The sequence below is a fragment of the Canis lupus genome, chromosome 2 (genome assembly GCF_003254725.2).
Source record: "Canis lupus dingo isolate Sandy chromosome 2, ASM325472v2, whole genome shotgun sequence".
NCBI lineage: Eukaryota > Metazoa > Chordata > Mammalia > Carnivora > Canidae > Canis > Canis lupus.
Genome location: NC_064244.1, coordinates 32,992,755 through 33,006,894, shown reverse-complemented (window position 1 = coordinate 33,006,894; position 14,140 = coordinate 32,992,755). Strand labels below are relative to the sequence as shown.

The following is a 14,140-nucleotide window of genomic DNA, read 5'->3' as shown; positions in this document are numbered from 1 at the left end:
CAGCCTTGGGCTCCTTATCTGGGGGTTACCTGTACCCCGAGGATGGACGACCGACCACCTGGAGTCCTGCCTCCTGGGGACGCCACCCCATCACCCGCCTGGAGCTCTGGGCAGTCGGGGCCCCTAAACCCTGGAACCCAACCCGGCGGCGCCGCGAAAACTGCTGTCCCTGCCACCTGCCACTCTGTGTGCGTGTGTGTGTGTGTGTGTGTGAGTGTGTCTCCCCTCGGCAGGTGCACGGACCGCCCACCTGGGCGCCCAGGACGCTGCGGGGGAGAGGACCACACAGGGACACGACCGAGCTGCCACCAAGCCGATGCCGGTGACGCCCGGCGCCGGGGTCGAGGTGCTCCGGGGCCTGTGACCCGCAGGCTAAGCCCCGTGACCTGGGTGGTTTGGGCGCTGCTGGTTCTCATGTGTCCACAACTTCCTCTGATACCATTAGGCTGAAGGTCGGTTCGCCCGCTCCACCTTCCACGAGACAAACCTTTTAAGAAATGCTCAGATCTTGGGCAAAAGACCGAGCTTTCGTGGTCCGCGGAGCAGGGACCATCGGGGCTGGCGTAGCCCCTGGACCTACCTCCTGCGATGCAGAGGTGCCCGGTCACACCTGACAAAGTATTTGCACACAGGACTCATGCTTACTCTTTTTCCCGCAAATTTACCAAGAATCTGTACACTTGCAGCAAATGTGAACAAATATATTTAGATATATTTAAAAGAATTAAAAAAAACATTTCACAAAACATTTGTTGCCATAGGAATTTTTTAAGCAATAAATGCCCACATCAAAATTTAAACATTGTTCAAAGTATGATCATCTGTACTAATAAGTAATGCAACAAATTATGTAAACAGAGTCAGATACATTTCCCATTTCCCTGCAGGAGTCACTTCCTTCCTGGGATTGAAGCTGTCCCAGACAGTTTTCCAGGGGAGCAATTAAGAAACTGCTATTTTCAGAGCAACAAAAATAAAAGCTTTTATTTGTTCATTTGAATATAAAACAGGCGTTATCACAGATGTACAAAGCTTACTGGTGGTTTAACATACGAGAAGGTTGCCGTCCTTTGCACATAAAAATTTTGTTTGAAACCGTGATTGGTTGAGTACATGAATTTCTCTAACCAGTCACCACACTCTATGAAATAACGCTGCTAACATTCAACTGATAAAAGGGGCAGTTTCCCTTGGGTAAAGTGTCAAGCAGGATTAAATATATATAATAAACAAGCACCATGAGGAAGCCGCCCTGTTGGGTTAGGTCTGTGTTCCAATGTCCGTCGTGTACCCTTCCTTGTGCAAGCTGATCACACGGTTTTGTCTGACTTCAAAGCACAAGGTCACAAGACAAACATTGTTACATTGTCATGAATGATTTACCTACAGCACAACTCCTAATACGGAACGATCCTTCTTTATTGCTGAAACGGGTTTCCTCTCCTTTTCCTTGCACAACCGACCTTCGGTCCCAGCCCCCAACCCTTTGGACCTCAACTCTAACACGAGAGAGGACAGGACGTTGCTAACGCGTTCACAACCGCACCGTCTTGCACGTGAAGCTGATGTGGGGAAGGTGACGGTCGGAGCGGAAGGGATACCTGACTGGTTTGCTCCCGACATCAGCTAGACCTCACAAGCTACCCTGCAGTCGTGGGTTGTCATCAGTATCCCACCCGAAACCCCCTTCCCCTTACACAAAGTGGGTGTGTGTAGGACAGGGTCTTTTTCCTGTGCGTGGTGGGATTTTCTCCCCCTTGGGAAGCAGAAGACTGTAGGAATGTGTATCTGAAGCGTGTAGAGAAATAGTCACACATGGCAATGAAGTCAAACGGTATTTTAAAAATCAAATAATTTGTGGAGATGGAAGGATGCACCTCACATGCAGACAAATTGAAAAGAAATGACACCTAAAATTTTTAAAAAACAATTAGCCTTGGATCTCGGAAGTCAAACAAAACTCTCTTTTAGCAAAGGGCTTACTGCTGGCGCATACAGCAAAGGCAGGTGAAGACATCGCCTACAACGTAATGAAAAGAGACTCTAAAGTTTGCCCAGCAACGATCTTGGTCATGCATTTCTAGCAACGAGAGCCACGGCAGGGTCATGGTGGGGCAGTTACGGCATCAATCCCGCCCGGGCAGCAAACACCTCTTCTTGGCTGGACACAGATGGGCCAATCGGATCGAGGAGTGTACGGAGGAGACGTGGAAACTGGAAGGCGTGTGGGGCGGCCGCAGCAGCGAGAGACGGAAATCAGACACGTGTTATCCACAGGTGGGAAGTGAAGGCAGCTGGGAGGTTCTCTTGCTCCAGCCGGTGGCTCTGTGGGGAGTCCTGGGGCCGCTCCTGCGGGTCCCGCTCTCGCCAGGCTGGGGAGCCCAGAGCACTGGCCAGGGTGACGGTCTCCACGGGAGTCTTTTCCCTTAAAGCTGTTCTGGACAGTCTGTCCACTCCACACAGCGGCCGTCGGAGGGGAATCCGCACGACCCGGCACAAACAACCACAGAAGAGCATTCCTTTCCATACCAAGGACCGGAACGGGGGACGCTAACAAAAATTATAAGAACAAGGAATTCCTGCAGCTAAGAGGACAGCGCTCCTTGCCACCTGCCTTCCCTAATGCCTGCTCAGCGCAGTGGGCACGCGCCGGCGCCGACCGTCCCTCGTTGCCCCGCAGCCAAGGGAACATAGTGCACATGTAGCCTCACATTCCTTCCCCATCTCGGAGATGGTGATAATTTCACTTGCTGGTCTCTGGTTCTAGAAGAAACATTTAGACCGGGCACCGGCGATCTGGGACTGCTCACATCACAAAGTGGGTGTGAGAGAATCTGTCTTTATCTACAGTACAGTGGAGGGGACACCATGCAAGTGACAGGTTCTGCATTTTAAACTTTAAAATCTCCTTTGTTCATTAGTGAATTTATATTTCATATATATATATTTGTTGTGATACTATCCACGCAAGATAATACAACACTTTTTTATATTAGCAAACATTACAAGACTTTAATGTTCTTGAATGTTTTTTCTCTTTTATACTTCTAAAGAGATCAAAATAAATTAAACGTTTTGTACATAATTACATATGAAGAAGTTAACTTATTTTATCTTTTTAGTTTAGTACAAAGATATCTGCAAGATAGTTGCCGAAATACACCTTATTTATAATTTCTTCTCATTCTATGCTAACTTCAAAGGCCGTATGTCAGCCTTTGTTTCTCCAGCACGTTTCTGACAAAGAAAGCTGCTAAACTCTAATTGGAAGGTGCTATTTGGAAGGTTTTCTCGTACCTCAACAAACTTCCCTAAAAGGATGAGATCTAGCAATGGCTTAAATTAGTAACAAGATCCATGTCATTAAGATTTCATGACACATTAAACAGAGAAAACAATTCTTTGTCACACTACATAAATTGTTTAAAAGAACCCATCTGGAGGGCAGAATATTTTTTTAATTGCTATTTTGGCTTTAACAAAATACCACATTTACGAAGAAAGCACTTCTTATCCAATAATTAAAAAAAAAAAAAGTTTTTGAAATGGGTTTTTCCAACAAACTGAAGGCAGTAATCCAAAGTCCTTCTGAGCAAACTTCAGTGGTAAATTCACATTTCACATTTCACCCCCATGCCAATCGGGACCGCTGTGGAAAGTCTCACCGCCGCGAGAACAGAGGCTCCGTTCCGGTGAATGTTGCCCTCATGTCTGCAAACTTTAGTGACACTGAGAAAAACGTTTACTTTCCTAGAAAAGTCTACGGGAGCCAGAGACAAGACTACATGTTGTAGGCCACATAGATGGGGTCCAGCTGGTCTGCCAAAAACCCATCTCGCAGGTGCATGCGCTGCTTCTCCCCCCGGGAGTTGATGGGGATGACGCCTATGTCCACCACGACCACAACCCCCACCACCAGGTAATGCTCCTCCAGGACCACGTTGGTCACCAAGGGGACGAGGTCCAAGGCTTCCTGCTCTGACCCGTCCAGCTCGACCACCACCACCAACAAATTTGTCCAAGTGAACACGGCGCTGGAAGAGAGAAAAAATTATCACTATATCGAGGGACTTTTGTTTAACAATTTTGTTTTCTCTTCAACAGGTACCATCTGGTTCTTTCCTGATCTGCCTGCGCAGTGCTGGTCGGTGAGCCTGGGGCCTCCAGCTCACTAAGCCGCTGCGCGGTCCTGTCGCTAGCATGCTCTCGGGGCGCACACGCCATCCGGACCCGGCCTCCCCTGCCCTCTGCTCCCAGCCATCGCTGGTGCCCACACGCTGGAAGGGCACTGCACGGCGGCCACCCTGTGAGCGCGAGATCCCTGCGGTGCCGCCTGGGTCCTGCCCTCGGCCTTGGTCAGTTGGGCTGGCAGAGGCTGGATGGCATCGGGGCCTTTGGGGCTGGTCCTGACCTCCCTCGCGCCACAGCAGTGGAGGGATGTGGACGTGGAGGGAGGAGGAGACACGTGCGGAGCCACCCACTCTGTGCCTGGCTGACCGCGGGTCCTAGTCAGAGGGGACAAGCCGGCGATCTGCTGCACACACGGGGCAGACACGGGCTACTGCCGGAAGGACTGTGTCTGGAATGAGTGCCACGAGCAAGCGGTGACCCATGTGAGGAGAAGGCCCTCCAGAGCAGCGGGGATTCATCCACAAGCATTTTATTTGGGATCTTTCGGAGGAGATTCGCCTGGAGCATCTGCTCTGGCCAATCCGTGGAAGCTGAAGCTTGGTGCTTTATACACTAAGCCACCTGCACTTTATAAGGTCAGTCTTTAAACAGGGGTCTTTAGGGGCCTGGACAGACTGAGGTCAGCAGGGGAGTGGGTCAGAGGGTCCTGGGCGCAGGGGGAGGCGGTTGGTGGGCTCCAGGGCCCACAGCATCCTCCCGCCAGCCACACAGAAGGGGATGTGGGGCAGCAAGGAGTCGGGAAACTCACTCCTGTAACCACAGGGTACGTCTGCTCAGAAAACACAAAGGCGCATCTTGTTTAGTATGAGCAACGTACCCATAACGTGGAAGGGAAATACCGGAGACTGTGTTCACCAGGTGACTCTGCTTCTGGAGTCGCTGTGACTAGCGTGTGCCTAGGCCAACAGCTCTGCCATGGTCTGTCTCCGAGTTGTGCCGTGACAGGTTCTTTAGGACGCTATAATAATCGCTCTGCAAAGCCCACATGTGGGCCCCACGGGCTCTGTGATGTCACAGATTAGCCGCCTGGGTAAAATCTTATGGCAGCATTTGACACGGATGACACAGTAGGAGGCACGGAGTTGGATTTCTGTATTTGATGGAGGGGGTTTGCTGGGAAGCTCTGGGCTGGATGAGCATCACTTCCCCAGGGCCACCGATGTCCAAGGAAGGGGAAGGGACAGATTCGGTCGGCTGGACAACGCCACTGTGACAACAGCCACGTCGAGTGACGTGAGTGTCTGCCTTCTGGCTCGGTGCCGGGTTGGAGGAACACAGGCCGGGCGAGGAGAGAGCAGAGGGAGGTTTCCAACCCACTAGAGCCCAGCAGAAGCTGATAATCGGTGCTCATGTGAGCACAGGTGAGTGTGAGGCCCCGTGGCAGGTGGCAACAGCAGTGCTTACAACAAAACCCCACGAGGTGCCACAGGACCCCCTGCCACAGACCTTTAAGGTCGAAACGGCATTTGCAACCAGATGGAAAGTGCTTGAAAAAAGCAGTACAAATGACTCTAAATTGTTTTCTTAAAAATACAGACATGGAAGGCTGTCATCGGTACGGATGGCTAGTTATGGGGTAACCGAAGCGGCCCTGTGCCACATCTGGATGTCCTGGCTCCTGTCCACCCTCTAGCGGCCGGGCAGCTTCAGCAGCTCTGGGGGGAGGACGGATGCAGCCAAGTCGGGAGCACAGGGCCGAGTGTGGGGACGCAAACTCTCCTGCAGCCATCGGCTCCCAAGGGGCAGTGACCGGTCCTGGGTCTGCCTGCGCCCGGAGAGCTGCTCCCGAGGGATTCTGGAAGGTGCCTGCCTGGGGGTCCCTGCCTGGACTTGGGGAGCAGCTGCGTCAGGTCTCTGCCGCTTTGGGACCAAGCGTACCAGCAAGCTGACCTCTCGTGCTGTGGGGCCCCGTCGCTCTTCCAGTATGCCTCCTGGCCCCAGGGCGGCACCCATCTGGCGGGCCGCGAGGGGCGACATCCCCAGGTCCCCGCGGGCCCTCGTCTGTGCCAGCACCACTTGCTGCAAGTCTTCTCTCCAACCCTTGAGCTTCCCTGCGTGACTCAGTCGCTGCCGCCTCCCTGCCCTCCTCTCCCTCCTGCGCCCAGAGGCCATGCACCGCAAGGCAGGACAGGCCTGGCGGGCCTCGCTCTCCCGAGGCGGCCGTTACAGCGCCGGCGCCCCTCCCGACTGCCAAGGCCCGGGTCACGGGGGAGACTCCCCTGCACGGGGCTGTCCCCACGCCCGCTCACCATTCCGTGACGCTCTTGTGGGCTCTGATGACTGAGGTCTCAATGTCTATCGGGTGGTACCTCATCCCGCGCAGCTCCATCGCTTCGTCTAGGGCGCCCACCACGTACAGGGCATCGTGGCGCTCTGCGAGGGAAACAGAGAGCTTGAACCTCACCACAACGGCGCTCACGCCGCTTGTTAGCAACAAAGATTCAAACTCCCAAGTGAGCGACCTGACGCCAGGAGAGACTGGTGGGTGCGGGCAGGTGGGTGCAGGCCGCCGGGTGCGGCCTGCTGGGTGCGAGCTGCTGGGTCCTTTGTTCGGGGCGCTGCGCAGCCCGGGGCTGCGGGAAGTGGCCGGAGGGGGACGCCGCCGCCCGCAGCACCCCTGCCCACGTCGGCGCGCGGGGGAGAGAGCTTCCCGGGCCCGGGCGCCCTCCCGGAGCCGCAGGCTGGGGCGCAGCACGGCCCGCGCCACCCCGTCGCCTCTGACGTCACGCGAGCTCCCACCTCCTGGGGAAGGACGGGCTGGGGAGGGGTTCGAGACGCCGCCCGACCCCCGGGGCGCAGGCCCGTCGGGGACAGGCACGGACGCCGCCCGACCCAGGGCGCGGGCGGGGCACAGCTCCTGGTCGGCTCCTGGCCGCTCCTGGGCTCTCCCGCCTCGGGGCCCGCGGGGTGAGGAACCTGCCGCAGCGCGGCCCCGCCCGCAGAACTCCCTCCCCCCCGAGAGCACCCCCGGGAGCCCACGGTTTCCCCACGTCGTACACGTGAGACCACGTCTAGGGCAACGCGGCCAGGCTCCCGCAGCTCCCGCGGCAGGTGTCAGGAGCCTCCCGGGCACCGAGCCCCGGGGTCGGCGGGGCAGGCCCCCGGAGCTGAGCCCCGCCTCCCCGGCTCCAGCTCTCCTGCCGCCCTGGCCCCTCGTGGGGAGAGGTGCCCCAGCTCCGGCCCGAGCGCCCTGCTGCCCCCCTTTCCTCCCGGAGGCAGGCGCGAGGCGCGACGCGCGGAGTGGGGCGGGGGGCGGGGGGCGGGGTCCGGCCTTGGGGCGCGCGGCCCCCTGGGAACGCGGAGCGGCGGCACCTGGCGTCAGCTTGCGGGACTCACACCGTCCTCCCCGCGCCGCGCTGCCCGGGGCCGCTGTGCAGCAGCAGGTGCAGCAGCAGGTGCAGCAGCAGGTGCAGGTGCAGCAGGAGCACCACTGGGTCCCGCCTCCACTTCCGGGCCCCGCCCCCGCCCCAGGAGCCCCCGCCTCGCCCACCTCCGGGCCCCGCCCCCACCTCCGGGCCCCGCCCCTCCCCCGCGCCCCGCCCACCTCCGTTGGCGTCCGTGAGCTCCGTCCTCCGCAGGAAGCCCAGGTAGCCCGTCCGCGCCCACACGGTCTGCGTGTCTCCGAAACTCAACCTGGAGCTGAAGTGGTCTGACTGCAGGGACTCGTCTCCGTAGATGGTGAAGTAGCCGCTGGCGTTGTGGGCGCTGTGGACCCAGATCTGCCCGGGAAGCCGCGGGGCGGTGAGGCCGCGGGAGGGGCCAAGGGCCGGGGGCCGCCCCCCCCGCCCCCCCCCGGGGCACTTAGAGCAGCCGACTTGCGCTAGCTTGCTCGGACTTACTCAAATACAATTGTTTCTAAAAAGCAATTTGGAAAAATGTTTAAAAGCTTTACAGCCTGTTTTCCCCTTTCGCACGGTTTGCCTACTTCCAGGGAGTCCGGCGCCTGCGCGGCTCGGCCGCCGGGGCCCCTGACTCTCGGTGGCGGCTCGGGTCCTGGCCTCTGGGTCCTGCGTCCCCGGGGGCTGGCGGCTCGGGGCGGTCGGCTGCGGATCCTCGCCTCCCGCCCCCGCCCCCATCCCTGCTCCGGCTCGCGAAGGATCCGCAGAACGGAAAACCCAGCACACACCCGGACGGCCGAGCGGGAAAGGCCCGTAACCGCAGACACGGGGATTCGAGACCCTGAGTGTGTGACACTGGGGCAAGCGGGGAAGGAGGGGAGCGACTCCGGGACACCCCGAGTCTGCAAGCCCAGGGGGAACGGGGCCAGCTCTTCCAAGCTACACGGCATTCACAGCGAAGACGTCTGCGCCTGTTTTCGTTATTTACACTGAAAAACGGGCAAGTTCCTGAAGTGAGAGACCATCTGCCTCGCCAGAGTCCCCATGGCCCCGGGCACCGCGGGCACACGCGGGCACACGCGGCCACCGCGCCGATCCCAGTGGAATGAACCAAACCCTAGAGCAGAGACCGAAGCGCCGCCCCGTGCCCTCGAACGTCTGGTCTCATTAGGACACATGCCCGCTCAGAAAACGAGCGCGCTGGGTGGTGGCGCCCGGCCGGAGCCCGCTGCGAGCCCAGCGCTGGAGGACCCTGGCCGGGTGCCGGCACCGCCGTCTCCCCGAGCTCACACCGGCCACTACACGCCAAGAAAATTCCTACCTAGGACCCGTACGGGATTCTATCACCTGGGTTCTGATCGTTACATGCAGCTGGGATCCCCATGAAGGATCCAGCAACAGCCCGGGAAGGAAGGGGGGGCGGCGAGCCGGGCCATGGCACAGCACAGCTGTCTGTTCACCGGGTGTGACACACGCGGCTGCTCTCGGGCTCTGGGGCTGGCGGCAGGCTGTGCATTTTAGCTGCACGAGGGCGGCCTTACTGTATCACGTGAGGTCATGGAACAGTCCGTGTAGCCTCTGCCCCCCCCTCCCCCACGGGCACCGGGTTGAGGCTGTGTGTGGGGCAGTGGGGTCTGTGATGAGCAGTCAGCCGAGAGCAGGTGTGCACACAGTGGGGGGGTGTAGAGGACCCCACAGCTGGTGTGTCGACACCTGTCCGGATGTCCTCTGTGTGTGTGTGGGGGTATGGGGGGGGCAGTGGGATGAGGACATGTCTCCTCCAGCCACACGCAGCCAGCAGCAGAGGGCGGCGCAGGGGGCGGCCAGGCGGCTCTCTCCTCCCAAAGTATGAAGTACGAACAAGCCAAAGGGTCAACGCCCCACTGACTTTCCCACACCTGCCGTTTCCTAGGCTGCTTGCTCAGCTCACCGGCCCCTTAGGGTCCCAGATGGGGTCGCACCTGCTCCCGAGCCCCACAGCTCATGGGGACGCACTCGGAGAGGGGCGCAGGAGCCAGCTACTGGTGTCCCCAGGACAGGAAGTGTGGTCTAGGGGCTCCACCTCTGAGGACACCCCCTACTCCCCTCACAGGCAGCACCCCACATTTCATCCAGGTGGATGCTCCACATCTAGCTTCTCCGTGAGGGGCACCCCATCACTCCCTTCACTCGGGGGTGCCCCGTCACTCCCCTCTCCCAGGGGGCGCCCGGTCAGTCCCCTCTCCTGGGGGGTGCCCTGTCACTCACCTCTCCCAGGTGGGAGTCACCCAGGGGTCCTTTTGTTTCTGGGTTGGCAATTATGATCCGAACCCCTGGAAGTATCTATGTGGAAAGAATGTTGTGGTCAGTGAACAAACCTGCTCCACAACCGTCCACCCGATCCTGCCCTCACGCCGTATGCCTACTTCTTTCCTAAAATTGTTTAGGAGGTAGTATGGCTTTAAATCAAAATTACACACAGCACAGCATGACAGAACTACGACGTGACACGTTGCATCTTCTTGTAATTACTACGGTGATAGAGCTCATGTTGACATGATCCCAAAATGAGGGATCTGAATGAAAACAGGATAAATAACGTAACTCAGCTTGATGCTTACAAAATAGGAATTTTCAGATATTTGTATTAATTTTCCAATTACGTTTAACACTGCCTGAATACGACATGTTCAGGTGGAAGGAAGGCAGTGAATTAAGGAAATCACGGATCACATTTCCAGAGCTGTGCGTGCACTCAGGGCTAAGGTGTGCGCGGCACACGTCCCGCCAGGACGTGGCGGGAGCGAGGGAGGGCTAGTGGTCCCGGCCTGCAGTGTGTCCTCCAACTCGGAGGCCTGTCCAGCTCCCCTCTCCTCCCAGAAACGCCCTCCAGGTTCCCCGCACACTAGGGTCTTTTATTATTGTGTTCACAGCAACATCTCCTTAGTGGATGTTTGCTTGGAAACATTCTGAACGTCACCAACAGCACATGCACATGTGGCGGCAAAAGCTGGTTCTGCAAATTTAGGACACAGCTCATGTCGGTTCTGCTAATCGGATGTCATGGGGTTGAGATTTGGCAAAACGCTGCTGGTAGGAACTCCTAGGCTGTCCCTGGAGTCTGAAGCGTGACGTGCTGGCTCTGGTCGCTGCGTCTCGCCAACAGCTGGTGTCCTGCCATCAGACGGGTACCAACCTGGTACCAAGAACACTGGCTGTTGCTCATGGAGACACAGGTGATAAAAGGTCCAGAGGAGCATCACGTCCAGTGGAGGACAAAGAGGACAACCGGAGCCAAACTCAGGGAGAGGAGCCTCCGCTGAGGTGTAAATCCATGTCCTGCCCCCCTAACTTGGGTAAAGCCTGCCCTCGGCACACTTTGTCCCTGATCACCCTCCTCTTCGTCTGCTGTCCCGGCAGCCGGTACCTGGGCTTTTAGTGAAGCCCGCAGACATGAGAACCACTGTGTTTCCAACCTTCCTTTCGGCCGGTGTGACCGTGGGCCCTAATTCTGGCCAGCGGTACTGAGTGTGTCTAAGGCAGCCTCGGAGCTGTCCCTGAGGTCTGCACCTGTCGTTGCCTCTTCCTGTGTCTCCTGCTGCTGGGATGTGGGAGTGATGGCCAGAGCTGGAGCAGCCACCTCTGACCCAGAGGCAGCCTTGGGGGTGGAATCCGTGCACAGCGCAACACGGCAGGGCCTCTGGGGTGTTTGGGAATTCTTTAATGTGAAAGAAAAAATCTAAACTGTTTCAAACACTGTTTTGAGTTTCTGTACTCGTGCCAAATCTCATCCTGATATATTATTACACTTGAGAAAACTTTTTGGAGAAAATATTCTATACATTTCTTAAAAAGTCAAAGCCCACATGCAGAGATGGAGCCTTATGCAGAAATATAGCTTTCTTCCCTCAATACCTACTTTTCCCGATTCCATCAGGGGCAAGCTATGAGGAGAGCCTCTTTCCACCAAGCGGACCCTGCAACACAAAAGAGAAGGTATGACTCAGGTGGGTTTTCCAGCCCATGGTGTCCTTCCTCTGTCTTCAGCGCCTGGTCAACACCGGGCTGGGCAGTTGCTAGGGATGTTACATCTGCCGGTGAACACTGTCCAACCCATAGACATTTAGAAGTCAAAGAAAAGGGGGTCCAGCAGCAGGGAGCAGCTATGCTCCGTCAGGGAGATGGAGACACGCGTCAGGCCGCAGGCACAGAGGCGACGTCCACTCAGCCTGCACAGCACCGGGGAAGCGACTCCACGTCTGGAGTCACTAGACCTCCACTCGGCACTTGCAGAGGCCAGGAGGGAGGCCAGGAGGGAGGCCCGGGGTGGAGGTCTGGAGCGCTCGCAGCTTGCAGGCCCGGGGCTGTGGCAGCAGGGAATCCACCTCCTGGCCTGGGTGCATCTGAGGCCCAAGAGACCCCGTCTCAGCCAATTCAGAGGGCAAACCTTTCAGAAAAGACTTTTTTCTGTTAAGAAGTATTTTCCGTTAGGAAAAATACTTAATGGTGATTTAATCTTAAGAACCGCGGATGGGGGCCCCAGGGGGCTCAGCGCCTGCCTTCAGCCCAGGGCGTGATCCCGGGGTCCTGGGATAGAGTCCACATCGGGCTCCCCGCATGGAGCCTGCTGCTCCCTCTGCCCCTCCCCCTGCTCTCTGTCAAATAAATACAATCTTAAAAAAAGACAAAAAAGAACTGCAGATGACACTGGTGTGGTCACAACCAGAGCTGACTAAATCCTTCCCAGCTGTCTCAAACACCTGGTTTTGCGTATCTGCCGAACTGCCACCAGACTGTGACGCTGTCCATCTAAAAGGCAGTTTTTATTTAAAGAGAATGAAGCATGAGAAAGGGCTAGGACAGTACGGAGGGGGGGTCAGGGACGCCAGGGGCCACGTCTCGAGCCTGTGGATAGGTGAAGCTCAGCACGCTCGAGCCTCCCTCTGCACGATCGCAGCGGTCCTCCTGCCGAGGAGCAAATGCTCCAAAGATGGAAGGGGCAGGGGAGAGGCGCAGTGGGCACCAGAGGGCGGCTCTGGGCACGCGAATGGAGGCCCGGGGTGAACCTGGGGGTGGAGGCAGGAACAGGGCCGACGCCTGGTCTTCAGCAGGCCTAGGGATGGAGCCAGATGTGCAAGAACCTTCTACTCCAAGTTTGGACTGGACGGTCGGTAACTGCGAGGATCCCTGGGGCGGCCGTGGGGAAGACCTCGGTGCCGACGGCAGGAGATGAGGCTCGTCAGGAAAACAGCCCAGATCTGAGCGGCATAGGGCTGGTCTAGGACACGCCCGAGGCTTCGTGGTGTTGACCTCCGCAGATAAAGTGCCGGGTGCGTGGCGCAGAATTGTGTGGGCGAGGCCTCTGAGGACCAGTGGGCTGGACGGATGGCTCCCGCGGCCCCTGCCTCGTCGCCGCACACGTTCTGCACATTCAGACACGCGGTGTGCGAGTGAGCACTGCTGTGGCCGCGCGGCCAGGAGGCGGACCGTGAGCTCGTCCCAACAGCGGCTCCGTGGACACACTTGTGGCCGGCGCCCGCCTGGGCTTCTGGATGTTGGCAGTTTGCTAGAGACGGACAAAGCCGGGGCCACGAGGCCAATACGGGTGGCCTGGTCCTGCAGGAAACCTGACGGGTCCTGGGGGCAAACGCGACAGGAGATCGGCCCTTCATCCCCAGAAACGATAAACATCCAGAGGGTCAGGTGGAGAAAACCAAACCAAAGCCTCCTTGAAGAAACAGGCAAAGCTGTCTCCTGAAAGAGCTGGGGTACGCGGCACATGCAGGACTGTGCACACGTGGAAGTGACACGGCGTGCGCTGGGAGGGCAGCACGGAGGCGGAAGGCCCCGCTCGGCCTCTGACCTTCCCAGGCTGGGCCCCATCAGGGCGGGAGGCCCTGACCGCCAAGGTGCCCCTGTCCTGGCCTAAGAGGCTGCGGCGGGGGACCACATGCCCCGGGTGCAGCTGGCACGGGCTCCTGCTGGAGGGCGGGCTCGGAAGCGGTGGAAGCGGTCCTGTCCTCCAAGGGCACGGAGGTGGCGTCAGGACGCAGGTAGCGCAGCGCACGCGGGGGCCGATGAACCCTGTGGGCCCGGGACATGGATCTTCCGCCCTGTGTCTGGCTTCCTTGGGGCCACGGCCACCCAGCCGGCTCCAGGGGCAGCGAGACCCCTTCCCACGCCCTCGCTCCGCTCACCCTCTGACCTTGCTGCGCAGCTGGCTGCCAGGGCCCTGCCCGGCTCGGACGCCTCGAAACTCAAGCACAAACCCGGGACATCCGAAAACATGTTTTTCCACCGAGGTTGCTGCCTACACTTCAAGTGTTTTTGCTAGAAAATAGGAGACACAGGGGATCCCTGGGGGACTCAGTGGTTGAGCACCTGCCTTCGGCTCAGGGTGTGACCCCGGAGTCCCGAGATCGAGTCGTGCATTGGACTCCCTCCGTGGAGCCTGCGTCTCTCTCTCTCCCTCTTTCTCGGTCTCTCATGAATAAATAAAATCTTAAAAAAAAAAAAAGAAAAGACAGCAAGGAAGAACGGAAGCGTGGAAGTGTGACTCCTCCTCTGACCCCTACCCCGCGCTTTGTCCTGGCCCCACCCTTGCCAGCTGCCAGGTGATGCCTGGGGCTGCA

General features: G+C 58.0%; 1 protein-coding gene across 4 annotated transcripts in view; it reads right to left on the bottom strand.

Annotated features, from left to right (window-relative positions):
* Window positions 1-956: 956 nt before the first annotated feature.
* DIP2C (disco interacting protein 2 homolog C) overlaps window positions 957-14,140 on the bottom strand; it is a 252,745-nt gene continuing 239,561 nt past the window's right edge. For 3 of the 4 annotated variants that reach the window (XM_049101447.1, XM_025445449.3, XM_025445450.3), the window contains 5 exons: window positions 11,428-11,485; window positions 9,777-9,851; window positions 7,736-7,910; window positions 6,441-6,564; window positions 957-4,034 (listed from right to left, as the gene is read on the bottom strand). In XM_049101447.1, coding sequence (XP_048957404.1) covers window positions 3,782-4,034; window positions 6,441-6,564; window positions 7,736-7,910; window positions 9,777-9,851; window positions 11,428-11,485 — 685 coding nt within the window. In that variant the 3' untranslated portion in view covers window positions 957-3,781. Of the gene's footprint in view, window positions 4,035-6,440; window positions 6,565-7,735; window positions 7,911-9,776; window positions 9,852-11,427; window positions 11,486-14,140 lie in introns of those variants that run through there. The other variant, XR_007406048.1, reaches the window with a different exon arrangement.